The 27,534-nt window shown below is 40.7% G+C and overlaps 1 protein-coding gene across 4 annotated transcripts in view; it reads right to left on the reverse strand.

Moving 5' to 3' along the window:
* The window catches only part of AFF3 (ALF transcription elongation factor 3), a 320,625-nt gene that overhangs the window by 144,193 nt on the left and 148,898 nt on the right, over window positions 1–27,534 (reverse strand). For 3 of the 4 annotated variants that reach the window (XM_050331226.1, XM_050331224.1, XM_050331222.1), the window contains exon 4: window positions 27,422–27,466. The exons of the other annotated variant lie outside the window; for it this stretch is intronic. In XM_050331226.1, the coding sequence (XP_050187183.1) occupies window positions 27,422–27,466 (45 nt within the window). The remainder of the gene's footprint in view (window positions 1–27,421; window positions 27,467–27,534) is intronic. 4 annotated transcript variants of the gene reach the window in all.

Here is a 27,534-nt window from a genome sequence, read left to right on the forward strand (position 1 = left end):
ACATGTGGGGAGAAGAAATGGTGATCTAGATGTGACTCAACTAATGAAACACTGTGATCAGAATGCCAGACGTACAAACTGATACAAAAAAATGATACAAAACCGGTCCACTCCCACTGATGAATTACATCAACCAAAGGGAACTCGCTTTACACCAAGGCAAAGCAGACTGGCCTGTCAGGGGCTTTTCTGAGTCGTCTGCATACGGAAACACTCATAATACCTGTGCACCAGACAGACAGAAGTTTTAGGACAGAGTACGTTATAAAGTGTGACGAGAAAAGATAAAAACTATACTTTCAAATTAATCCTTTAATGCCAACTAGCAATAAAGCTTTTAGTAGAGTCTGTTTGGTTTTATTGATAGGTTCAGCGTGTTGAATCTCTATCCATATTTTAGCCTCAGTGCCTAGATTCACATTGCCATTAGTTTGTGATGCTTAATCTCATTAGTGCAGCTATTTGTATTGATATACCCAATAAGGTTGCTAACACTACCTTAGCTAAGTATTATTTATTGTATCTGTATATACAACAATATTAACACAGTCAAGCATCAGCATCGGCACTTGAGGGCACCATTAAATTCACCCAGTGTTCAGCAAGAGATTTAATGATGGATTTAATAGTATTAAATAGGAAAAAATGCCCTTGGCCTTTACATTCTCATTTAAAAACATATAAAAGAGTAGTAATTCAGGTAGTTATACTTCTTTCAAAGATTTGCCTTTAAATCATGCTCAGCAGTATGAGATCAGCTGTACTTTGGCTGTTACTGTATCTTGACCAGAGACAGAAGCTCCTGGCCCATCAGAATCACCAAACTGTTGGTAAATTCAGCTCAAGTTCCTATGACAAATACCTGTGAGTTCCTGGTACAACAGGAACTGTGGTAAAACAACAAAGACTGGTGAAAAATTAGCACGATGATTCTGCCCGTGATCTACGCTACAGAGACTTCTGTTAGCAATGAATGTAAGCAGAGCTGTGAAATAAGTGGACATTAGGTTTTTATCCTAATTTTTTTCCATGGAATATAAATAGGTTGGAGTTTTGGGCGGTTTTATGCAGTAGCATGCCTGCTGATTGTTTTCATAGCTTTTAGCTGCATTTACCTTGCTTTTTTCCCATCTCCAGATGTCTGTTACTGAATCATAGAAGACCTTTGAGATCATCTAGTCCAACTGTTAATCCAGCACTGCCAAGTCCACCACTAAGCCATGTCCCTAAGCACCATATCTACATGTCTTTAAATAACTCCAGGAATGGTGACTCAACCACTTTCCTGGGAAGTCTTTTCTAATGGACCTACTGATGTTCTCTAGCCCATCAACAAGAGAATCTCACTCAACAAAGGCATGGGAATGGCTTTTATTTTTTTATGTCTTTGAAACAAATGCATCCTTCAGGTCAAAGAACTAGGGTTCAGTATAAACCAGAAACTTTCTTTGTACAATGCCCAGCCAAATCTGTCCCCTTACATTCAGTTTGAAACCACCAAGTGAGAGGAAGAAAAATGCTGGAAGACAAAAATGCCCTGTTACCATTACCAGTGACCAGAGGGTCACCTAAGCACCCATGAGTTCTTCTCAAGCTTGGAAACTGCAGACCATATGTGCAGGCTATCAGTGTCTCCATATGTAGAACACAATTTATATCATCATGAATGAACAACTGTTCAGTCAAAGGTGCTTTTTTAACATATTTTCAGTGTCTGTCATGAAAAGTATTGTACACTTATACTAGCAATATGAATACTGGCAATTAAAAGATGACAGTAAAACCATCATATTTGAATTGAAACCAAATTTTAAAAGTTTAGTAAGCAATTTTGGCATTAAAGAGAATATGGATCAAATCAAAATTATACTTCCACACACATGGGTAATAACACTTAAAACTAGATCCTTAGCAGCAAATTGTACAAAAAACAACATCAAAAAAAGCCCAAGTGACTGCTTATCAGGGAACATTCACATTTTCCTCAGAAATTTTCCTACTAGTGAATAGTTCTACTGACGCAGATCCTGGGACGTTTTGAACAAACTCACTATATAACATCTCTCAAAATAATGTATCTAGTTTAAAGCACGAGTTATGCAACAAAGAAAGGGACAGGTCATTCTCATTTTCTCACACATCCAGACATGCTGGATTACATACACAGCGTCAAATAAACATGGATGTATTTGATTCCACAGTGCTTTCCAAAACAAGGATAAAATATTGCAGACATTCAGCCACATCACTGATGAGACAAAGCCATATAGGGTACACAGTTCACTGCACAACAGAAAGGGGACAGGGAGAAGGCCAAAGGAAATATTATCTAAGGATGAGAAGAAATCCCATTTCTTATCAGATAAGCCCCCAGGTCTCTGATGTCATTTCAGAACATGGGGTTTTGGCTATTACAGATAGAGCTAACATACCTATACAATGAAACACATGCTTCTCAGTTTATTTCTTTCAGAGAAATGAACCAGTACAAAAGACCAGATTCTTGTTCGTGCCATCAGAGCCAGGACTCCTGAATCCACATTCAAACCCTCATTTTGGTGCATGAAACCTTGGGTGGATACACATCTAAAGTTTAGTTTATATATCTGTAAGTGTGGTGCATATGTAATACACGTATTTTGCACATTTACTTAGGATAATGAGGAAGAAAATAAAAAAAAAAATATCTGAAGTGGTAAGGTTTGTTGAGAAAATGCTAGTTCAGGTACCACAAAGCTGTCTTCTCTTGCAGTCGAAAATGAGATTTATTTTATCTTTTTATCATCTCTACCAGCAGGCAATCCAGTATTAGGCATTCCTGAAATGACTTTGCAGCACTTTGCCATCTTTGGATGACATACCTGTGGTGGGTCTTTCAGAGGCTCTAAGCTTTACTTCTGTCTGTGGGTGCTCACAGACAACTCAAGTTGAAGTCAATGGAAGCTGAATGCCCATAAATAGTAAGAAAAAGTAATTTCACTAGTGGCAGTAAGGCTTTAAAAATGCTTGAATAAGCAAAATCCCTTCTCAAGCTGGCTGCTAAAATGATATACTATTAAGAGACTGAAAAGGTTTATCTAGAATTTGCTCTGTTGGTTAAATAATACTTACACAGGTTTTTGCATGCCGATTATGTATCAATTATTGTATAATTGCATCATTACTTTAATTAGATTAAACTGCATAATTGGGATGTCTAATTACAGATTGAGGGGGGAAAAAAGGTAACTTACCTGACATTAACTGTGGTTCTTGAAGAGGGGTTTCCACAGATTTTGCTACAGGGGCAAGCTTCTGGTGTAGGAGACACCGGCTTCCTCTACAGAGTCAAGACCTGAAGTGGCCCCAGGTGCACCAGCCCCATCCAGACCTTTCCAGGAGCACCAGCAGTAAGGTTGTGATGGGGAGGGCATTTGCCACTTGGTACCTCACCAGTGAGGTATGTCAGTGCACTGGGCTCCAAGACAGCATTGAGGCAACATGGGTCAATGTGTGGAAAACTTTCTGTGAAAAACCACAGCTAGTGTCAAGGAAGCTGCTTCTCTCCTCCAAGTGCCTGTCCACAATGATCCCTTCTTGGTAACAAACAAGCTGCGTTTTAAATACAGATGTGGGAAGAGAAATCTTACCTAAAGAGAAATGGGGGGACAACTTGATCAGCACTCTGATTTACCATCTGGAACTTGGGACTTGAAGTAAAAAAAGCATTAATAAGCAGGTCTGAGTACCTCGGCAAATGGAGATGAGTGGTCTCGCTCTGAAGGATATTCATGGGAAATAGTCAAACAGTAAAAAATTAAATGGACAAGTCTGCATAGGAATAAATTGACTTCTAATGCTTTCAGGCTGGACATCTGAGCTGTTTTAGAGAATCACCTAAATGTGTCAATCTCACACATGTCAAATGACTTCTCATCCCCTCCACTCATACTTTGTTATGAGTGAACTGAGATTCTGGGGAAGAAAACAAGTAGAAGGCTAAACTGATGGAGCTGGAGATGGATGTGAGATCTACAAAAGTCTCTAAAACTATCTGCAGGCTGTGACATAATCTAAACACAACATTTCCAGTGTTGCACTTATTGTGTCTGGTTTTCATTGAAAGCTCTCAGAAGAATGAATACTATAGTGTGGTGATTACAATTTTTTTCACTCCAGGTATATGAGTTTAACAGCTTCGCTTCTGTACCTTCACAAGACAGAGTAAGAGCCTGAAAGGAACTCCATCCTGAAGCTGGAATGGTATCATAAAGTGGGGAGACCTGTATGGGAGAAATGTCTCAGGGCAACTGAAGCTACAGCTATATAATTTTTGGCAAAGGGACACAAGGTTTGGGACATCTCAGAATCATCTGAATTTAGGAAGCAATTTCAGATGAGGCTGAACTTTGTCCTTCAAAGAATAAGGTAGTGGATGAGCAAATCATCAGGTCCTGGTCCCTCCACCATTCTCTAGGAAAGGCTCCTTTCACACTGTTGCAAACCGTGTTGAAATGCCAAGAGGAAGGGTCCCTCCCAGCTAGGAACACGAGGTCTCTGAAAATTATCTCATTTCGCATTGTGAAAAACTATGTGATAATTGTGAATGGGAGGTGTAAACCCCTAGCAATTGTCTAGAGTTCTGGTCTGGACCCACTCAGCAAAGTGCCCCACACAGACACTGGAAGAGCAGTTCTTGCCCCACAGTGTGGGCAGTCCAAATAAATGAGATAAAATGCAAGACAGATGCAGACAAAGGAAGCAATACAAGGAATCATTGACTTAATTTTGGCTAGCAAAATGGACTTAAACTCACTTAGATTATGTAACAGTATTTTGAAAGTCCATCTTCTAGTAGGCATATTAGCTATTTTCATTTTTTTTTCCTAGAAGTATCATAGCACATTTAACAAATGGGCTTGTCAAAGGTATCATCCACCTCTGTATCCTAATCAAGTTGGGGGTAAGACCAGCAAGGGGCAAAAAATGTCATATTTGACAATACAGGAAAAACGATGTCAGAAAAAGTATCCCATGGTTGAAGATAAATATTGGTTCGGCATTCTTTCTGGTTTAGTTTTTTTAATTTTTTTCCCTTGTAACCCAGACTGAAATGAAAGTGGAAAGACCAAAAACATTATGACATGGGCTGGTGAGACACTGCTGTTGGGCTCCAGCAACAAAGCTGATAGATGTATTCTGACTGAGCTGATCAGAGAGCTGCTGGGAAGCAATCCAGTCGATACAATTCTTACATTCAGCTTTGTAGAGGGTTCTGCTCTTGGCGCTAAGATGTTTTGAAGAGTGTTGGCCAAAAAAACTTGGACTATCAGGTGTTGGCTGGTACTAGGTATCAAATTTGGGTCTGGTCCTGGGAGACTAAGCTTCACAGAAAGGCAAAACATAGGGCTGGCAGATTCATCACAATGGACAAACAAAATTATCTCGATCCTGCTCATTTGAGTTTTCTAAGAATTCCTGGCATCCAAAGAGTCAGTGGGAAAGTAGAGAATTTATTGAAGTAAACCATCAAGGTTTTTTTTAATGAACTGCATAGAAAATAGAAGTTGGTAAAATGCCTCTTACAAGTCACAGCTATTTTTTAATCCACAAAACCCTCCAGAGCCCTAAAAAACTGAGTTGATTGTGTAGGGCATTTTAAAGACCATGCCAATTGGTGGCAGTTAGAAATATGCATTGTCTTGAAAGACGTGTCTACTTGACAGAAAAAAACCCTGGCCCCCAGGACCCACATAAAGTGTCTCACGGCTGTAACAGCACAGGACTAGGTTGCCTGTCATCACCTGAACAGGCAGTGTGCAGTTTCATACCTGCCAGTGACTTCCAGAGGAAGGCTGTCAGTTCACCTCCTGAGCTGATCACCTGCACGTGAGCATGAGGGGAAACACTGTGGCAGCTGGAAGAAGAGTCAGTTCTGCTGCACATCTGGCCTGCTGATCAGCAAGGACAGCCTTTCTAGAGAAATGGGAACCAATGGATCTACAATGCCTTTGGAAAGCAGAGCTGAATTTTTTGTAAACCAGTGAAATAATAAACAACATAGGTATGGGGCATAATGTGGTGCGTGTGTTGGATCCTCACCTTTTGTTTTGTTCTGGAGTGCCTTCCATTTTGCTCTGGAGTTGTCAGGTGAGAAGTAATAGCTTTATCAGTGCTCACAGGAGTGCTCGTGTTTTCCTGTGGCACTGTCTTGGTTAGTTCTTTAATGTGAATGTGGGTTAAGAGAGAATTCTCAGTCTTCTGCACAGAGAAAAACCAGATGATTAACTGAGCCAACTCAGCTACCTATGTCACAAATGAATGAAACAATCATCCAGTTAACCTAATTCTCACCAATAACTGAGTTCATAGGCCATAAGGGATTGCAATCACCTTCGCAGTGGTTTCTATATGGACCAAAGGAGCTCACAAGAGATCAACTGGTAAAACTGTTCAAACAAAATATGACTTTATGTGTAAAAAGATACTAAAAGTGATGCTGATTCCCCAAACTCCTTTCTTCTCTGAAATGGACAGAAGGTTCCTATGGACACTGTCAACACCTCTGCGACTACAGTGAGTTGCATTCCTTTTGACAGTCTCTTCAAATTAATCAGAGATGGGGGGGGGAAGGGAATTAGACCAAGCTGCTCAGATTGGATATTCATCACTCACTTTTATCAGGGTCAGCCAGTGGTGCAGAGCAGTGGAATTGTTACTGGGAAAACAATGCTGTTTTTACTAATTATGTTGGAGGAACAGAGCTAAAGCTGGTGTATGATTCAGGGGCCCAAATATTAATGGTAAATTGTGCGGTTAGAAGTAGTGGAAGAGTAGTGTGGGGCCACCCTATGCCTTCTCTTGCAAATTACACGGAAGCAGGAAGAGTGCAAATGGAGCCATGTGATTGTTCAGGAATAGCCCAGTGTGCTCCTGGGGTGAAATCTGTGAGTAGGCAGTTGTTCTAGAGTGAACAGGTAACGATCAGCTTTAAAATGTTGTCAAAAGTATCTCCAAATATTTTTTAGGAAAGTACACTGATTGATTGGGAGTTAGACATTTTGGCCTTTGCAATTTCTTTTCTTTCATTTGCAATTTCATCTATTAAATTCCACAAAATTGTGAAATTAGACCCACTGTATATTAATTATTTGCACATTTTCCTTAAAAAAGGGGGCTTCAGAGTACAACAAATTCTTATATCTGTTTCTAACTATTCTACAGATTTAAAAAAAAAAGAGAATTACCTTCTTACACGTTTCTTTCATTCCTCCCCTCTGGAGTTCATGCCTTTAGAAATAACTGCCCTGATACCACATCCCAAATTATATCTTCCAAGGGAAATGTTAGACAAAATCCCATTGACTTACTGGTTGTTTTTATGTGGGTGTGTACCAAGGAACAGCATTTATAATGGCTTTTAGCGTGCCAGCTTTCATCCAAAACAGCTTAATTAAAACCTGATATTATAATAGTACCATTTGCCCCAAAATGAACAGTAGCTATATTGACTGCCAGTGCATTAAGTCTAGTTAATGAAAGGAATTATAATACACCAGTAACAAAGGTATGAGGGATGACAATAATAAAGAGCCATTTGCTGCATGCAGAGGTCTGTGGGAGCCCCTGGTTCCCCCTTGCCTGGTTTTGGCAGCCCCTCCACGTGCTGTGGATTCATGTGGGCCTGCGAAGGCATCTGGGAGTACACGTGCCAGAGCCACCCCTGTGCCTGGGGAGCACATACAGCCCTGGCAGACAGCTCTCCAAATCAAAGAAGCTTGGGAGGAGTGGTAATGAAGGGAGTAAATGCTGGCACTCAGAAAAAAAATGTTATTTTGTTGTGAGGAAGATATTTGTGAGTGATACTGCCTGTTATTACCAACTGCATTTTTCTGAAATAGATTTGCCTTTTCCAGCTGAGAATGAAGTGAGGTGATGAAGTCAGCTCGGTCCTGTAAAGCCTGAAATCTTGCACAGCCTGACCCAAGCTGAGGCAGAACTGTCTCCAGATTTGGAAATGCTAATATAATAGAGTTTGCAACAGCACCACACTGAAGCAGGAACTGCAGATTATGTTGAAGAGAGGAAGAAATGAGTTTGAAAGTGAATTTTGTAAGTTTCCCAGAGCATCCTAGGTAGCCCCTGCATTTTGTTGTCGCTGTTTTTTTAAGCCTAGCTGTCATAGGCCATATCTTAAATACACTACCACTCAAATTACTTCTCTAATTTTGAATCTCAAGTGAATAGAAACACATGGCTCCCTGCATGAAAACAAATTGCAATGAAGGGGGAAACTAAGGATTATCACTAATGCACATGTTTCAGCCCCACATTCAGCTAAAAAAAGGTCTATTATATTTCTCCAAAACTTAACAGATGAAACCTCAATCAAGAGAGATCCAAGAAAGCAGAATAGGACCAATAACAGAGCTAATTTTGCAGAATTAAGGAGCAACATGAAGATTTTTAACGAGGAAGCAGACACCTTTGCAATAACTGCACTATGATATGTTGCCTAGCAACAAGATATAAAAATGATGTATAATGCCAGTAACTTCTTTCACATATGAAAACAGCACCCTACCAAGACAGCTTCATAATGTACTCTTACAAACTAAAAATCCATAGAGACCATTAAAGCCTCCATCTTCTGTAATATACTCTGTTAAACAATCATGTGTTTTTGTTAATGCAGTAAAACACTGAATTTATTTAATCATTACCCAATGATACAGCAGCAGCAGCAAGCAGAAGCATTTCTATTTTAAGCCCGCAGAATCCATCCCAAGATATCACACTCTGAGGGAGAACAAATGCAGTGAGCCAGACCCGTGCAATGTCCGGGAGGGAGATGCACTTATGGGGGGCGGAATTAAAATCACTTGCTGCCTGATAAAAAAATGGCATTATTGGAATGCATGGGAATGCACTTACTGCTTTTTTTTCCTGTTGCTTGTAGCTTAACACAATATTGCTCACAGATTACCTCCTGCTTCCAAGCTCTGGAATGGGAGAGGCGATGAGGGTGGCAGGGTTTGCCAAAGGGCAGCTCTTACTTAATAATGGCTGCTAAAAGCAGTACTGTGAAGATGGTTCAACAGGACAGGGGGAATGAGGGGACTGTCAGAGGGTGAGGTGCTGGGTGCTGGTGGGGCCATCTGCAGCTCGGGAGGCAGGGAGAGCAGCTGGCACCGGCAGCCCCAGCCCCAAGCGGAAGCAGAGGCAGCGCTCGCCAGCCCAATTACAAAAGATGGTCCACAGCCAAAACGCAAACCCTGCAGCCAGAGGGTTGTGCCAAGACACCAGGTCCTCATCTCTAGGAGGGTTTGTGGGGGGACAGAGTGAGGAGGGATGTGCCCTGTGCCTTGGGGACACTCTCACTTTCCTACTGAGTCATTGTGCCCAACAAAGAGGTGAGAACAGCCTTAGCAAAGCATGGCAAGCAAAACCAGACCAGAATAACTCAAAGTTTAAGACTGGTAATGTGTTACAAGGCTTGTTGAGAAGTCACCTCAGACATGTCTGGGAGTAGCTGGTATCTGGCTTATGGGGCAGTTTTGCCCATTTCAGCATTACACAGAGAGGAAAAGAGAGGCTTTGCTTATCTGCTGTGAGCAGGCACTTGTCTCAGGTTATCACCTTGCATTGTTCCTGAGCACTCAGGGGGACAGAATAGCTGTGAAACAGCCCTGCAAACCCATAGCAGCATGGCTCCTGTGGGAGAAGGTCCACTGGTCCACGCCTCCCTTGACATCCCTTCCCAGTCCCTGTCGAGTCTCCCTGCCTCTCCTTTTTTGAAAGTTATGTGCTGAGTATTTCCAAACCCTGGATTATTTCCAAACCTGCAGATTAGCTGGGATACGTGTTATATATGTCTAGAAATGAAGCAGATGAACACGGTACTTAATCCTTTGATGATCTAATGCCTTGAATTTTAATCTTTGCTCTGCCACTGACTTGCTTTTTTACCTTGAGCAAACCGCAACAGCTCTCTGTACCTCAGCCCACCCATCTGTTCAAACATATCTGGCGATGTGACCCTCTCCAGCTGACCCACATTTTCTGGGAGGGCTGCGAGTCTGCATTAAAATGTGACTAAACACTAGGACATTTGCAAATGAAAACAATAACCACGTTACTGCACAACACACCCGTAAGTCATTCTTGCGTTGAACTTTTGAAAGCATTAGATATATGTAACAGATCATATATTCCAGAAATTCATCAATGCCAACAAGAACCAAAATCCAAATCATAGGGATTTCAGTGCTGGGAGTGTGGTGAACTACAGGATCCCAGGATTTGTTAGGTGCAAATGACAGAGACCAAACAATTGAGCCCGGGTCCTGGGTAAGCAGGGAGAGAGTAACACAGAGAGAGGGGAGCACAAGCAGGCACAATCCTGACCTGCTGCCTGGATAACTTCTGCTGCAAGCCTCTGAAGGTGAAGTTTTGAGAAAAATTATAATGTCCCATTCTTCATCTAGTATTGGGGACCTGCAAAAGTCCAGTGTCAGAAGACAGACATGATCAAAGAGAAGCTTGTGTGCTTTCCTTTATTGTAAGTGAAGGCCAACTTTTGAGCTGCAACAGAGAATTTCATTGTAAAAGGTCTTATTCTAGGCAGTTATGCAGATTAAAGGTAACTGGAAAGATGGAGACATTGGCAAGATATAGAAAAATATATAAATATGTAAATGCATAAAGGGAAGTCAAGTGTGACTCCCTTTCCTAATTGCCTAACATGATTCCCACTAGATGCATAAATTACAGCTCCTATTAACAGCACTATGAATAATAATCAGTTTACTTTCTGGCTTGTATCTAAATATACTTTCTATATGATTTCATCTTTTATTCAGCTGTTTAAAAGCAGAACATCTAATTACAGTTCCTATTAGTCTACATTAATTTTTTTTTTACCACAGAGCATGTGTGATGACTGCTTTTCTAAAAACAGGCAGAATTTTTTAGCATATGGAAAAATCATGTTATTATTAATACATTCCCACATGACTCTACATTTCAATTCCCTTAATTATTTAGTCATTGCTGATTATGTCTTTTCACAATTCATTATCCCATTTCCTGCAACGTGGGCATTTTATTCATTAAGTGTCAAAACGAAGGGCCTGACCTCCAGGAAGATAATCAGGAAATAAGTGGCAGACATAAAAGGTCTGGGTTTCCCTTAAGTGCTCACTTATTTCGGTAACTGTGCCATGTTTTTAGTGAGCGGTGACAGAATCGAAGTGTTGTTGGTAATTGCAGAAGGGCGCAGGGCTGCCAGACTGCGGGAGCTCTGTTTTTCCCCACACGTGCCGCTCACGTCAGCCGATGGTTTCTGCTGTGCAGTGACAAGAGCAGGGCGGTCTGAGGCGATGCGGTGTCGCTCATTGTGTAACAGCACGGACCAACGCTGCCTTTCAAATATTTACTGCCAGAGGGGCTGGTTGGCACTCTGCTACAGGGATCAACCTCAAGAGCGGGGACTTTGCAAGCTATTGCTGGCCTCAGGTGGCTCCTGCTTCTAAGGAGACTTTCAGGCCACGCTGAGTTTTGGGGGGAAACACTGTCCACTCCCTCCTGTTGAAGGGGAAGGCAGCAAAGCCCCAGGCAGCAGCCCAAGAGGCACAGTGAAGGGTCACATTTCCAGCCTAAGTGTTAGGTCAAGGGACTGGAGAGGGACAGTCTCAGTGTTTCAGGCATAAGGCCAGGCCTTATGCTTTCACTGGATTAAAAACAGGTCCACACTGCACCCAGATGCAGAAGCACATCTTTCTGGACTTCTGTACAAGCCTAGTCTCAGCCACTGGTGGGTATATCAGTGTCTTAAAAACTGAATGCTGATGAAAAAGCACCTGCCTGTGTATGCAGTGCTCCTCAGTGTCCCGGCTGCTCAGTCAACCCATTCAAAGCTGAAGAAGCTCAGTAGACAGGTGTGTCCCTTCTAGATTTTAAAAGCCAACAATGTAACCTGTGATGTCAGCACTCATCTTTTCCCTCTGCCATAGATTTTTGTCAAATTCTGTCACATCAAAAATAGCATCATAACATCGTCAAATAACAATTAGAACACACACAGAGCAACAATTACAATAAGAATGCAAAGATTATTAAATTAGCTGCTGATACCGCCTGGTAATTTTGCAAAGTTGTGACTAAATATTTGCAGTATTTATAATATATAATGCATACATATGGATATCCCCATATGTGTGCATGAATATATATAAATGGCATATACCATGTTTTATTGATGGGGTTTCCATGAGCAAAAATTAATTTGAAAAGCTTAATTTGAAAAGCTTTAATCAACATCACATTAATAGATAGCAGTTTCTTAAATAGCCTCATAGCTAGACAAATACTTTGCCTAATGCCATTTCATTTTCTGCCAGCTGCATGTGATTTGCTTTTGATCTGGCACGCACTTCGTTATACATTATTAACGAGCCAAACAGCGTGCCCCTGGAGTTAGCATCCTGCCCCTGCTTATTTTTTAACAAATTTCCTCTTTTATTTCGTCCCACAGTGATTAATAGTTTCAGCTAACAGCAGCAGTGTTTATGATCTGAGTCAGTGACTTCAGACCATCTTAATCTCCTGTTAGGCAGGTTTTAATTTGCTTACAAGTTTTTATTTATAGCACAGTATGCTCTCCATTTCATGCAACAACAAAAACAAAACCTGCAAATAGCACTCAAAAATTTCTGCATTTAATGTTTCTGATCAACTTTTATGGGAGAAAGTCCAAGCAACCATGAAACAGAAACTACAAAGGCAGTTGATACTTATTTTTCAAAACTGTCTCAGTTTTTATCCAGTTGTCTAGAGAGAACCTGTTGCCTTCAAATGCCTCTCTGCAGCCAGATCATTTCTGGTCTGGGTTATTCTGTACCCTACGGTTATCTACAACACGGCTTTTAGATGACTTGCTTATTAAAGCAGAGTCCTCTGGGGCTTCTAAAGTCCTTACTTGTAGAATCCTTATTTGTGGCACGGCTGGCAGAGAAGCAGCTTTGATTCTTCTGTTAATATTACAAATATTTCCAGATGACTTTAAGATCCACGCTGAAATGGGTGACCTCTTTTCTGTGTTGTTACAGCAGTTCAAAAGACTCTTCTATTGAGCCAAGTGCCAGATCATTATTGTGTTTTATTGTGCTGTAGTTTTGTCTAATATCAGAGGGAAATGATTTGAGGCGAGAGATAAAACAGCAAATGGATTTAGTTATCAAAAACTTTATGGTATCTTAGCTTGCTGCAGGAGTAGTCTGAATAGATTTTTTGGGAGGATTTGTATTTTTTCCTAAGCAAAAATTGTATACCCATCACAATGCTCTCCATCACATGGGCAGGGCCAAGGACTACGGGCTGGAGACCTAAATCTGCTTAAACAAACATTGAGCAAGTCAGAGACAAGGTGCCCAGTTAGGATGACACAGAATTGAGGTTACAGGGTCAGGATCTGCTGAGCCACTTTCCCAGAGGACTCCCTTTCCACGGGGTCACTCTACGGAATTCTGCATTTCTAATGGCTACAGATTTTCTCTTTTGATTCCTTTTTGCACCATAATGTAATAAACATCAGACTTTTCTATGTGGGAGAAATAAAGGGCAATATCTAAAATTTTGCATAGGGGAGGGCACAGCAGTGAAGGTCACACGACCAGTTTAAGAGATTTGTGGTTGATTACACAGTTAGGGAGACAACTCCAATGCTCTGGGGAGTGAGATTGAGTTCCTGGTCATCCAGGATACAGAAGAGACAGGTAAATGACAGGATTCACCTGCTTCCTCCTGCTGATCACTTCTCCAGTATTGTGTTTGCTTTTGTCTTGCATTTATTTTTAACTTAACAATTTTTCACCTGTTCCTATCCCTGAAGTCACACTGCGCATCCCATTATGGCTCCTGAGCTTGTCTCCCTCATTGTTGTGATTTGGATGTCAATGGCTCACTTTGACAGATACTTTTTCATGTTCTTGATCTGTTACCAAAGGCAGATGATCACTAGGGATTCTGTATTTATGTTCTCCAACTATCTTTTAAGCATTGCAAACCAAACAGTTGGTGGGTCTGTCATAACCTCATGATACTATTACTTGTTTCCAGCTTTTTTCCTTGTTGAAAAGTGTCCTATTCATCATTTCCCAATAACAAACTTTTACCCCTCTTAGCTTTAGTAAAAAAAAAAAAAAAAACACCACACAAAAAACAACACCAAAAACTGTTGATTTTGGCAAAGAGACTGGGATCTCTCTGTAGTCAGTGAGGAAAGATGCATCTTCAAAAGATAATTTGTCCCATCATGTCTCCTGTGGCTGTGTGGAGAGACTGAATTACTGACGTAGATTAGATACCTATCTTCAGATAACTACAAAGTGAGATAAATTCCATCTCAACTCACCGAGTAGTATTCACACAGTAAAAAATACCTTATTTTTAATGGTCTCATTTACTCTAGACTTTGATAAATCTGTATAATTTTACATGTCATGCTTAGAACAATGAACATGTTAGCAACCTCACTTTCACAAATCTATTAGTAAACTATCAGCTTATGTAGAACCAGAAAGATGCATAATAAATGTTATAAGAACACCTTTAGGCACTGCATATTAATAGCTGTGGTAGGATTGACTTGCAGAGCCTTGGTTCTATGATCAGCAACAAGATAATTAGTAAAATTATCCTGCAAATTCATTATCTTGATTCCTTCCACTTGTGCATTTTATTCATTACATACCAAAATGAGGAGCCTTGCCTCCAGACAGATAATCAGAATGTGTCAGACACAAAAGGTCTGAACTTTCTTTAAATACGCTTTGGTAGGTGTGACCTTAAATAGTCTCCACGATAGCAAGGAATTTACAGTCATTATTCCAAACAGAAGAAACAATGTAATTTTTCAGAGGAGTGCAGTTGTGCATTTTATAGTCTTTCTCACACCTTAATTCTATTTTGAGATAAATGACACAAACATTGGATAGTTCGTGAATGTAATGATTTTTTTCTGGCTTAGTCTGAATTCACCTGCAGAGCTGTGCATTGCTCCCCATGCTCCTTGTTCTCTCACTATTCAGATACATGAACCAGCTGAGCTACACTGGGACTCCCTTCAACCCATGCACCCAGGGAATTTGGGGCTGAAACTAGGGTGCAGGAAAGTCGTGTGGACTGATTTACATAGGTCTGTTGTCCTTCTGTACAGACAACCAGACAAGTGAGATCAGAAGTACCTCTTGGCTACCACCACTTTAGATGTAGTCAGATGGACCAACAGTGCACTCTAACACAAAGCATCTCATTTTGTAGATCTATACAACATGTTTCACATTTTAGATCTGCCTGGAGGTACTTGCATCCCTCCTGCTCAGAACTAATGCAAAGTGTTTAGCTGTCAGCGCTTTGTCTGTTTTGCAAGGGGTGCTCAAATTGAGTGTCTCTGACACCAAACTAGGGGCTGGGTGCCTGCTCCTTCAAGGCTGTCACAGGAGTCAGCAAACGAGAGTAGGCATCAGCATGAAGGTGATTCACAGCAGGAGACTGACTTGTTGCACATCAGAAAAACAGTGCAGTGCTTGGCTGGACTGACACTGGATTTAGAAACAGCAAGAGAGCAGTGGAGAAATGAGTGGATATGAGCTGTAGAGGAATGGCTGTGCTGGTCGGTGTATGATCAGCTACATTTTCCCTCTTATCTCTGCTGGCTTCAGTACTTGATTCCCCTTTTCTTTGTCTCGAAGAACACTCCATTTTCATATACTTCAACACACTCTAAGTTTCAGGGTTCTTAAAGTGCTTTTATTTTGGGATATGAGCTTCGTGAAAATGCAGCTGCCAAACCAACAATGTTTTAAAATAATTTTTTTGGATTTTAAAGACACCTAAGTTTTCACTTGTAATACTTGATTTTATCACTGATGCAGGAAAACTCATGCGTAGAGTGAGACATGGCCTTAAAAATTTAGTAAGAGTGGTATCTTCTGTGAAAAACATTGAGGAAACTTTGCAATGGATCATACAATTATGGTAACACCATAACCAGGTACATCTTGCTGGCCACAAGTCCTGTATGATTCCCAGGGTGTACTCTGCCTACCAGTATGATGGGTCTCAGACAAAACAGAGGCATTTGAACAGACAGAACAAGATGGAATCATGGATCAGCCCATTTCTTCATGTGTTGAGCTTGCTAGTACTCACATACAGTATTTAGCTGGTATGACTTCTGAATTGTCTTTTGTCATGTAAAGTATGTGAGAAAGGACATAGAAACCAAAGACCCCAGGTCTGTGTGCTGAAAAATCCCTCCACCTGTCCATTCATGCTGCGTGGTTTCTGCTGGTGAAGAGGGACAGAGAGGGGTAAAAAACCCAGACTCATGTTGGTTTGGTTTGTTTTAAATCAGAACTCACTGAAACTACAAAAAACCAAACCAAACCAAAACAAAAACAAGAAAGAAAAAATTCATGAAAGTGTAGATGACAAGATATGGAAAGGTACATACAGCATAGAAAAAATAACTGATAAGGAACATCTTTAACAGAAGGGAATGTTTGATGATTTGGGGAATCTGCCTATGTATAATTTATGAATTCCTTATGGCTGTTTTTTACTGTGTAATGCTTTATACTCCATGTGCTAAGATGGCAAGGAAAAGAAGTTAATGTCTGTCCATGAAAAGGTAGAGAGCTTAAGATTATCAGCACCTGAATAGATCTTACCCAAGGAAAACAAAAGGTTAAGGGGCCACGTTTTTTTCCCTGCCTCTCCGGATGGGTCTAGGTTTGGATAGTGGAAAATCCCAGACAAGAGAAAAAAGATAGCAGATACTAATCCTGGGTCTTAAAAAAAATCACAGAGCCTAAGTGATTCCTGTGAGACTCCCAGGGCCCAGAGACAAAGGCAGCTTGTTTAGGAGAACAGAGCCTGGGGGCAGCTCTCTGAGCAGGGAGACACCAGGGAGGATGAAAGATGCTGCTGCCAGGGAGGGGAGGGAGGGAGAAAGCCAGGCTGAGCCTGGAAGACAGGGTGGAAATGTCATCTTCAGATGCCAGGGAGCTGAGGAGTGACAGCAAAAAACAATGGGGAAATTTAGATGAGGAAAAGCGTGCAGCTCTTTTATTGCTTTGTCTAGAGACACACATTGCTTCTACAGCTAATAGAGAAAAGCCCCAGCCACCTCCTTTTCTGGAAAGACTGCAGAACCTGCAGTGGTCACAGAGCCTGGACAATGTGATGCCTACAGCAAATCTGGGTAGCCTGCTTAGGCGAAGGGAAGCCTGCACTCCCCTCGTCCCTGAGTGGTGAGTCCACGGATAACAGGATGAAGACTGTCCATCTGCTTGGGAAAAGTCTGAAGTGCCTGAAATGAAAAATCGAGCTCATAACCCTGTTCCCAGGAAAAAAAAATTTCTTCAAGCATCACCTTCTTATACTGTGAGGCTACTGCAGCTTTGAGCTTCCTCATCTGATGAACATGAGAGAGAACCAGCTGCTGTGGCAGCAACTATATTTAGCAGTCTATTCTGCTATTGATGCATATATACCTGGTACCTATTGACTATAATGAGAATTATTCTGACAAACTGCAAGGAGAATAGGTCTTTTAGGATTCAGTTCATATTAACAAAATGTCTAAGGAAAATTACCCTCTTTTTGTCCATGCGAAATTATTCCAGCTTCTCATTAAGTTTTTAAGGGTTGGCATTTTTAGCAACAAATAGTTTTCACTGACAGAGAAAAGCCACCCAGACAAATGAAGAAAATGTTTACTCAATTCAATAGGCATAATTTTGTCTTTTGGTGCTCAATTCAACATCAGGATCTGAAGTCAACAAAGGTTGGATCAGGGTCTACAGTTTTTTTTAATTGGGCTCTTCTCATTTACACTAGAGTATGATGAAAATGCAGCGCTATAATGATCCATTACGTATGCATACATGCAATACCAGAAAAATTAATAATGTCTTGAATTTGCTTGGTATTTATTCATCATTCATGAGTAAATAACAAATAATTTGATAATATTAATGAAAAGAATCCTGTGGAAAACCCACACAGCTGGAGAGAATCTTTTTTGCTGTGTGAAGCCCACTTTCTCTCCCACCAAGCTGTTGTCATTACTCTGAATAACTTTTTCCCCCTTCAAGGGTAAAGTGACAGGCCTGCAATTTCAATATAAAATTGCACAGTTTTTAACTGAAGTTTTTGTGTAAGCCCTTTTACATCTGTGTGGCTTCAAGGAAAGTCAATATTCTTGGAAAAAATATAGATATTTAATTAAATTAATTATGTTGGCAAAAATTGGATTTTCCAAAATTGTCAGAAATGCACTGGTTTATCACCACCTTCATCACAATCTGTACAGTGTAGTGTTTGGATGACTGACTCAGAATCCCATCATTTAAGGCAACATTAATAATTTGTGCATAAAATAACTCCGTCTTTTCCAAGTACCTCACTTTTGCATCACACCTGATAGCATTTTACTTCCTAAGCTACTAAATCCAAAATAACTCCAAGAATGACACAATGTACCATACACAGTAAGTGGTATTTAGCACTAATCACAAAGGACAGATACCATGGCATTTTGGTTGGTGAAAACTTGATCAGTATTCAGCCAGTCTCTCTTAAAGTATCCTGTTAACAGCACTGCAGAAAAATGGCTGTGTACGTTCTTGAATTTCCTTCAATAACAAATTTTACCTTTCACATTTTCAAAGAAAAAACCCAACCCGATATGTCCCAATAGCAGTGAACTACAATGGTAAAAGGATGCCAGAATCAAAAATGTTACAGATTTTCAATGACATTTTTTTGCAGGGTGGCTTCTACTGTATTCTCCAAAGTCTATGAGTTTTTTCACAGGGCCAGAGGAAGCTCAGTGTGCTGTACAGAAAATGAGACTAGATCTCTCCTAACAGTGATGGCCCACAACTGTGTGTATCATTAAATCACTGACACCAGCAGAGTTTTGATTGGGACCAGCTTTTCCAGAGAAAATCCCTGCATGCTCGGGGTCTCTCCCAGTAGGCAGCATGGGTGAAGCCACTCTGCTTCATGAGTAGCTGTAAAACAGTGTAGCTCTTTGGGCATGAGCCATGCAACACCAATTTGCCTCAGGCTAAGAGAACAGTTATTAGTCCATTTTACTTATTAGTACAGACATTGCAATGGATTATTCTTGAAAGCGATTTAATTTCCTTTTATTAGACTCCTCTTTTCTCCCACAATTTCCTTAAAGTCTTTCTGCCAAGTGAAGCTAACTCGTGTTGCTCCTAAATATGATTAAATAAGATTTACAAAAGAGTATTTGTCTCAGCCCCCAGATGAGGAAAGCTGCCTCCCTCAGACATAAACTGAGAGCTCATGCATCCTGGGTCAGATGAAAATGTGACAGTGGTGAAAGACTCCCCACTGATCATCTCCAGTTGTGGAAAGTCAGGCACTTGAGAGGAATTTCCTAGATATAAGAGAATGTCTATTGAAAATATTACTGTAGGAGACAGGAAAAGGTGCATGGCTGAAGTACATCTGTAATGTCAGCCACTGAAACATGCATCTTGATCTAGTGCAGGTTTTCAGAGACACAATTTGCAGCAGGGATGGCAGCAGGTCTGTCCCTCCTCTACTCTGCAGCCATCCCTGGAAACATGGCAAAGAAAATGGGAACATTAACTTGGGTGGAAAATGTATCATGTAGCAGCGTCTACTTGGTTTGGTTCCTTAATGCCTATTTAATCAAGGAGGAAAGCACTGGCACCATAAGGTATACTGGAGGATCCTGCTGTCATCTCAAGCTACACCTCCTTTGTGACTTCAATTCTTTTTGAGTGAATCTTATCAAGGGGGTAGAATGTAGATTCTTCTCTAAATGTGACAGCTGAAGGCATCAAACCTCAGGCTCACAATAGTGAGGATACTTGCTTGCCCAATTTTATTCTTCTTTCATCAGGACTGGTATCACAGATCCTTTCTGGTATTACGGGATTAATTCTCTTGGCCTCAGAAGATCTCTTTCCTCTGTACCACCCTATTCAATTCAAAACACATCAGATTTTGCTGTATTTGAAAATGTCAGTGCCAGCCTATTGCTGGTTAATGCCAAAGAATGTGCCTTCACATCCTGCATTGGAACCTGGAAGACTGAAAGACAGATTACTTTTGAGTGGCATTAGTTGTAAATCTTAGTTCCATGTAAGATTTTGCAGCCTGATCTCCTATTTCCACTAAACCATTTATGGTTTTTGCCTTTTCAAGGTGGTGTTTTTTTCATTGATACAAAGATTCTTTATATTCAACTTTTAAATATACAGCATACTTCAAATCTCAAGACTCCTTTGAGACAATATTTTCAACAAAAACAGTGACAGCAGCAAAAATCCAAGTATGACAACTGGGGGGGGCAGCTGATGTACAACTGATTTATTGACATCGCCACTCTTAGTGTTTTAGTGCCATTTTACATGGTGTTCTGTACTTCAGACTCTATATGTTAAGGGCCAGGGAAGGCAACGTTTACATGTTTGGGTTTAACGTGCTGGCTCTGAAGGTTTATTGACAGTTGAAAACCACAATGTGGGAAATGAGAAGGATGTGCTGTTCATGGTGCCCAAACCAGGACCAGTTACTGTTCATAGGAGGTGACAATAAGTAACAGATCATTAGAAGAGGGACTGTGATGATTTGAGAAAGCCCAAAAAGGGACAAAATCTGTGAAAAGTAAGCAATCTCCTCCCACCCTTTTGCAAGGAGAAAGAGGTAACAGAGAGACCCTGGCTGCAGCAGACACAGATAGTCCAAGGCACCACATATAGATGGTGTATCCTGAAAGTTGTCATGGTGTGAGGAGTCAAGGGGATGATGGTGTACACAGGTATGGGTCCCCTCTAGTCACTGCAGCTTGCAGGGACAAAGACAAAATATCCTTAGCTCTGGTACTGCTACTGATTTTGCTCTAGCAGCACAAGGTACTGCATGGAATGCTAATTTTCACTGAGAAGCTGGAGAAGCTCCAGACAGAACTTGCTGAAGCTCTGTGGTGCTGCCATCCACACCACTAGCTGAACCCAGGCTGGCTGGAGGAAAGCTGACATAGGTACAGTGACTGCAACAGAAAAGATACTGTACAAATGAGCTGGATGTATGGTGTGGCAAGAAGGGCAATGTTAATAGCTGAGTACTGGAGGTTGGATTAAATGGCTCAAACTATGTCTTAATGTTTCTAGGATTTAATGCTTTGGGTAAAATGATAGATTTTTCAAACACTCTTGGGTATATATGATTTTTCATTTATTTGAGTAAGAAAGACAAGGAGAATAATACTGAAGAAATGCAATGAACAGTATACATCAGCCAAAATAATGCTTTAATTGCTTGACATTTAGGATACTAAAAGCAAAGCTGTGCTGTGAAAGTTCTGAAAGACTGCAATGAAAAAAAGTGATATTTTATGCATATGATACATTTTTAATATGATTCTGACACTTTGGAGTACTTCTGTATTCAATGAGACTAATCAAGTGTCAGCAAACTGAGGTTGCTTCTAAGTCTCCACACCTCCAGTTGGCGTGTTTCTCCTGAAACTTTTCCAGGAGTTTCCCACCCGGTTCAGTCACAACAGCCAATTTGAAATTCTCCATGAAGGTGCCGCCTCCTCCCCTCCCTTCCAGAGTAGCCCAGCAATTTCTTTCCAGCAGTGAGATTGCAGATGAAATGCTTTGCTAGTGCAGAGGCAGTTATTGCACCAGTGCTGAGCAGCAAAGTGGATCTCATTCCACGTGTAGGGTTTTCCCTTTGTTTTGGAAAGCAAGAGGAGTGTTTAGAAATATACTGCTGATTACTGTATTTGTGTTCTATAATTCTTCACATGTCCAACTCCACCAGGAGCTTAACTGCAACCAGTGGGACCTTACAGTTATTAACATTTACAAGGCAGCAGTTCACAGCTGTTGAACTAACAATCTACCTCTAAGAAACTGATTTTTCTCTCCTCTAAGTATTGACACGTGTTCCACTGACTGTGATGCTTATTCACAATGACAGTGTGTTTGGTAGGATTTCATGTTTTCACAGGACATGTCTTGTGCAGATAGTCAACAATTTACCTCTGCTCTTGTTTTAATTCAATCAGCTGATGGAGTGCAGCTCATCTAATGGCACATATGGCTGTTCAAGTTTGAAAAAAGGCCTTGAATATTTGATAGGTTGATCCTTAATTCTTTCTGCTAAAGAATTAGCAAGACTGTTAATGAGCCAAGGGATTCCAGGTGGGGAAGGGAAAAAATACAGAATTAGATTCTGGTTTTATTTGTTTTTTTTTTTATGTTGCTCAAACAAGAAGTACAGTACTTTACATACTCTGATTAGACTCACAGGGGTAAATCATTCATCAAATCCATCACACTTAAAGTGTCATGTTTTCATTAAATGGATGTCCTGTGGCCATGAGGAGTCACATTTGCAAGGTAATTTGCAAAAGGGCACCTGCATGTGTTCATCCCTGGACAGAAGGTTCACGGCACCACAGAGAGTTGTCCTTCACTGGGACGGATGTTTACAGCTAGAGGTCTTATCCTTTCACTGCCTCCCCAACTGCTTTCTCCATCTTCCCTGAAAGAAACTCATCTGTCCTCCATCCCATACCCCATCCTGTCCCCCCATCCTGAAATGGCTCCATGCCATTTCAAAGGAGGCAGCTTCTTCTGTGTTAACTGGCTGTGCTTGGTTTCTCTCCAGTCCTTTCTCTGCATTCCTGTTGCTCCATCAGCTTCCTACTGTCTCCTCATCCTGCAGATGAACACTGTTTGCAGGCCAAACACTCAAAGTATGTTGGTCTCTCACCAGTTCAATGACACCTCTCATGTCAACACAAAAAACCCAGGGAATTCACAAAGAACATCTTCAATAATTAAAAGCCCAACTCACCCGTTGGTTTCCTTTCAACAAAGCTACTGCAAGTCTAGGAAATCGCAGTTAAGACTGTAAAAATAGCCAGATCAATCTCCAACCACTTACCTTACAAATCAAGGGCTGTCTGCACTCAACACACTCCTTTACTCCTTAAATCCATAGCAAATATAGTCAGAAAGCATCCAATATTGGTTGCAACAGTTAACTTAGTGGAGAGGCAGGACTGTTGTTGCTCCTGTTTTTTGAAGGTACTACAGCAAAATAAATGTTTACTCCAAACCTCACCAATTGTAACAAAATACATAGTTCCATACACTAATAAAGTCAAATAGAAATCAGCCAAAATTACTATCATAGAATCACAGAATGGTTTGGGTTTGATGCAATCTTAAAAGACCTTCTAGTTCCCACCCCCCCATGCCATGGGCAGGGACAGTTTCCACTTGACTGGGTTGCTCAGAGCTCCATTCAGCCTGGCCTCGAACACTTCCAGAAACGGGGCATCCACAGCTTCTCTGCTTCTCTGGGCAACTTGTTCCAGGCCTCATCGCTCTCACAGTAAAGAATTTTTTTTCTAGTATCTAATCTAAATCTACTCTAAATTCTCTTTCAGTTGGAATCCATTCCCCCTTGTCCTATCATTATGTGCTCTTATAAAAAATCCCTCTCCATCTTTCTTGTAGGCTCCCTTCAGGAACTGGAAGGCTGCAAATTAGGCCATTCCTAAGCTGCCTTTTTTCCAGGCTGAACAACCCCAATTCTTTCAGCCCTTCCTCATAGGAGAGGTGCTCCATCCCTCTAATCATCTTGGTGGCACACCTCTGGACTTTCTCCAACAGGTAGATGTCCTTTCTGTGCTGAGGACGCCAGTACTGAACTAATATTGCTTAGCAAGCCTGTGTTTCAGCAAGGAAGGGAATAGGTTGGCTTTGGCCACGTCTCAGGAACTCACATAGGAACTGCTCCACACATGGTGGCATAAAGGATATTTGTGCAGTCTTAACTTTTATTTTCCACCTCAAAGTTTTCTATCATGTCCTCTACGAGCAATGCAAAAGGTTACAAGGGATTGCCTTTTACATCTACTAGCAAGTAATGAGGCTTTTGTCTCATGTTTTGACATAACATCTGTAACTTGGTCTTAGTGGAGTTATTTACATTGAAGGCTCTCTTAGAAGTTTCTCTAGCCTCAATGTGTGTGCCTGCAGCTGTACGGAGAAGTCACTGCACTTTGAAGAAGTTGATATAAATTAGTGCATGGGTTAGATGAGGTTCAGGATTCCTGCAGTGATTATAAACTCAGCAGGAGACCTCACAACAGCTCCAATCTTGACAGTGTGACTGCCTTGTTAATCAAGCTCCTTCAGGACTGGAAGCGGTTCTGCATCTCAGTTCTTGGGGGCTTTCTCTGGAAGCTGCAGTTTCGTGCAGAAGGATCTGTCAGTTTACAAAGAGCTTTGATACATTTGGTAAAACAACATCAAAAAAAGGCTAGACTTAAGTCGTGGCACCCTGTGTTGCACCAGACAGCACAAAGACTATAAGTTCTTGTTACAGTTAGTGCAAAATAAGATTTGATGATTTTAAACCCATGCCTAAACTGATTTTGCAGCCCAGGTCCAAATGTTAGCTCTGGTCATGGTGATGTCCTGAAAACAGAGGGTGACAAGAGCTGTGCACAAACCAGCACTTGCCTTTTCCCACCTGCTGGGTGGAAGGGAACACAGAGAAGCAAACGGAGCAGGTCTGGGGTACACTTTCTACTGCCCTTGGTCTTGACTGAGGAAAGATGGACATGCCATGGAAGTATCTGTTCCTTGTAAAAGCCACAGCCTGACCTGTGCAAGGAACACACTAGAGAGGATGTTTTCTGCTTCACGTTGTGCAAGAGACTGCTAAAACAGGGTGCAATGTTCCTTAAAAAAGATGAATTTTAAGCCTCTTCTTCCTTTTGCTGATGCTCCATACAGTGGGACTGGTTCTTCCTATAATAAGCCTGCCAGCTATCTTTTCTTAGGGGAACACAAATATTGCAGCTCCTGTGGCTTTTCCCTGTCTGCCTTTGGGCACTTGTATATATTCTTCCTATATTCTGTCTGAAAAGAAGCTAAACTTCGTCTTTACTTTATAATAGCATCTCCAACAAAAAACATAGAAATGGCATTCCTTATAAAGAGTCTGTTTCAGAAAAGCAGCAAGTCTGTGTTACAACTTCATGGATCTGTTCAGGACAAAAAGAGGGCATGGGGAGGGATGAAAAGTCTGGATGTCAGTAATTTACAAAGTAAATAGCAAAGTCATGTTATTACTCTTGCTGTTTTCACCAATTAGCAGTGACAACCACCACTGCTGATCTGGATGTGTATTGTGAGACTACCTAAGCACTGCTTTTGTACTACACAGAAGTTTCCTGACACAGAAAATCCACTTTCCAGTACAAAAGAGAGCAGATAGACGTATCTGATCTGAGAGAGTACTACAAGGGAAAGTACAAGTGGAGCAGAAATGTGCAGGCATGAGAAACAGTGGTACAGCCCTGACCTCACCACTGGTTTTCCACCATGCTTGGGAAAAAGGAGGCCCTTAAGAAAGGACTGGAAGATAGATATGGAGCTAATTGGGAAAGTCTTCAAGGCTCTTCCCAGACCTCATGGGAAGCACGGGAGAAACTGGGGCTGGCATCACTGGGTAAGTGAAAGTGGGATCTAAGATGTTAGCATGGACTGATAGACTTGAGTCCTCAAAATCAGAGACAAATAGCTGTACCTGATGTGATAGAGAAGGAGATGACATTGGTGAGATGTAAAGACAAATGCCTTTGGGCAAGATGTCAATATAGGAAAATGATCTGCACAGCAGCACGAATGGAGGTGGGTAACATTGCATTTGTCAAAAAAAAGGGAAGGATGCTGCAGCAATCAAAGTGTGTAATGAGAATTTTGGACCTGAGACTTACACCCTTAGAATAAAGAGTTTCTGGTAGAAATGCTACAGAGTAACAGCCTACAAGATTTATGTGTAGTCTTAGACAGAGAGACACAAGGGAATTTCAGAATAGAAAGCGATACCCAGGTTGCAGACCTGGAGGATGAGCAGATTGGAGAGGTTGCCCATTGTCAACCTTGACAAAAATATTTCTTGAGGAACATTCCAAAGGGAAAAAAAGAGAGAACAGCAGGTGTGTTCACAGGTTTGGAGATGCACCTTACCATCTCTGGACATACAGTGCATTTTTCTTCTCAGCTGGTGTCTCTTACATATCCATCTTCCTCTGTGTGGAAGAAATTGTGTCTCCTCTACATTTTTGCCTAATTGCACAACACAAATTGCAGAACCTAAAGGAGGAAGACCAGTTTCTCTGACTATTAATTTTAAAAGCCTTCCATAAAAAAGGGGTGTCTGAGCCTCAAATCATGAATTCATGATATCTGCTACTAATTTGTGACAAACAAGCAAGACTGTGGCTAAGGCTTGTGGAATATGTATTTCAGTCTTACAAAAGCCTACTTTGTAAATGTTAGCTAAGTAAAAACTCTAGCAGTGAAGCCATAAGCAATATATCATCATCAACTGTTGATAAACTCTTTATCCAGCTTAAGAATTGAAAGCTGCTTTTAAGATATTGAGGGAGAACGGAGAAATACCTTTAGAAACAACAGGCGTAATCCACTGCTAATCTCTAAATCAAATATTTATAGCTCCGTCGTTTATAAATCATCAGAAATATTGGGTAGTTGATATACAAGAGGTGAAAGCACAGACAGTAATAGAGAGGTTTTATCATTCCATCTACCTTCCTTTGTGTTTCAATCACTATTAGATCAGATTTATAAGCATTGTGAATCACTGAATTATCATTTTCGAAAAAGAACCAAAACCCCCACGAGTTAAAATATATGGAAAAGTTGCACTGTTTGTAAATTTGTCTGCCACAGAAAATAATCAATATCAAAGTTGATTCAAGCCAAGACATGTCTGAATGTGTGTTTATTTACTCCATGAAAATAAACCAGAAATTACTAAGATAAAAGAAATAATAATGAAATATGGAAATAAGTATGGATTTTGCACATTGTCATTATATAATGGACATAATGAACATAATGACATTACATAATTAAATCCAGGTGGAAAATGACCTTCCTAGACCTCCCTTCAAAATTAAGATTTTTGACAGTCATGATTAATGGAAACATGCACTTTGCATGGTTTGTAAACCTGAAACATCATTGTACATTTCAGTTTATAATTTATCCCATTATCTGCTTCTCCATGCATGAAGGTCAGCTGTACTGGCATAAAGTAGCAGTGAAATCTACAGGCTTTGAAATGTTGTTCTCACAGATTTTTCAATTATTTTTCACGAGGAAATAATTTTGCCTACTTTTTCCTTAGAAAGATGACAATCTAAAAGAGCAATATTTTAACAGCTGTAATTGCAATATTCTTATTATTCTCTTGGTTTTTTAGAGTAAATAAAATGTAACTGGAAAATATGGTTTTTAAGGATTCCTACCCGTAATATTTCTTCAATGCAGCTGTTATCTCCTGTTCCATTGTCCTGTAAACAAAATGAGAAAACAGTTTGTTTATGTTTTTAAAAGAAATAACAAATAGGTCTGAGGACAT

The sequence above is a fragment of the Myiozetetes cayanensis genome, unplaced genomic scaffold (assembly GCF_022539395.1).
Source record: "Myiozetetes cayanensis isolate MyiCay16 unplaced genomic scaffold, myiCay2020 scf5-8, whole genome shotgun sequence".
In the NCBI taxonomy this organism is placed as follows: domain Eukaryota; kingdom Metazoa; phylum Chordata; class Aves; order Passeriformes; family Tyrannidae; genus Myiozetetes; species Myiozetetes cayanensis.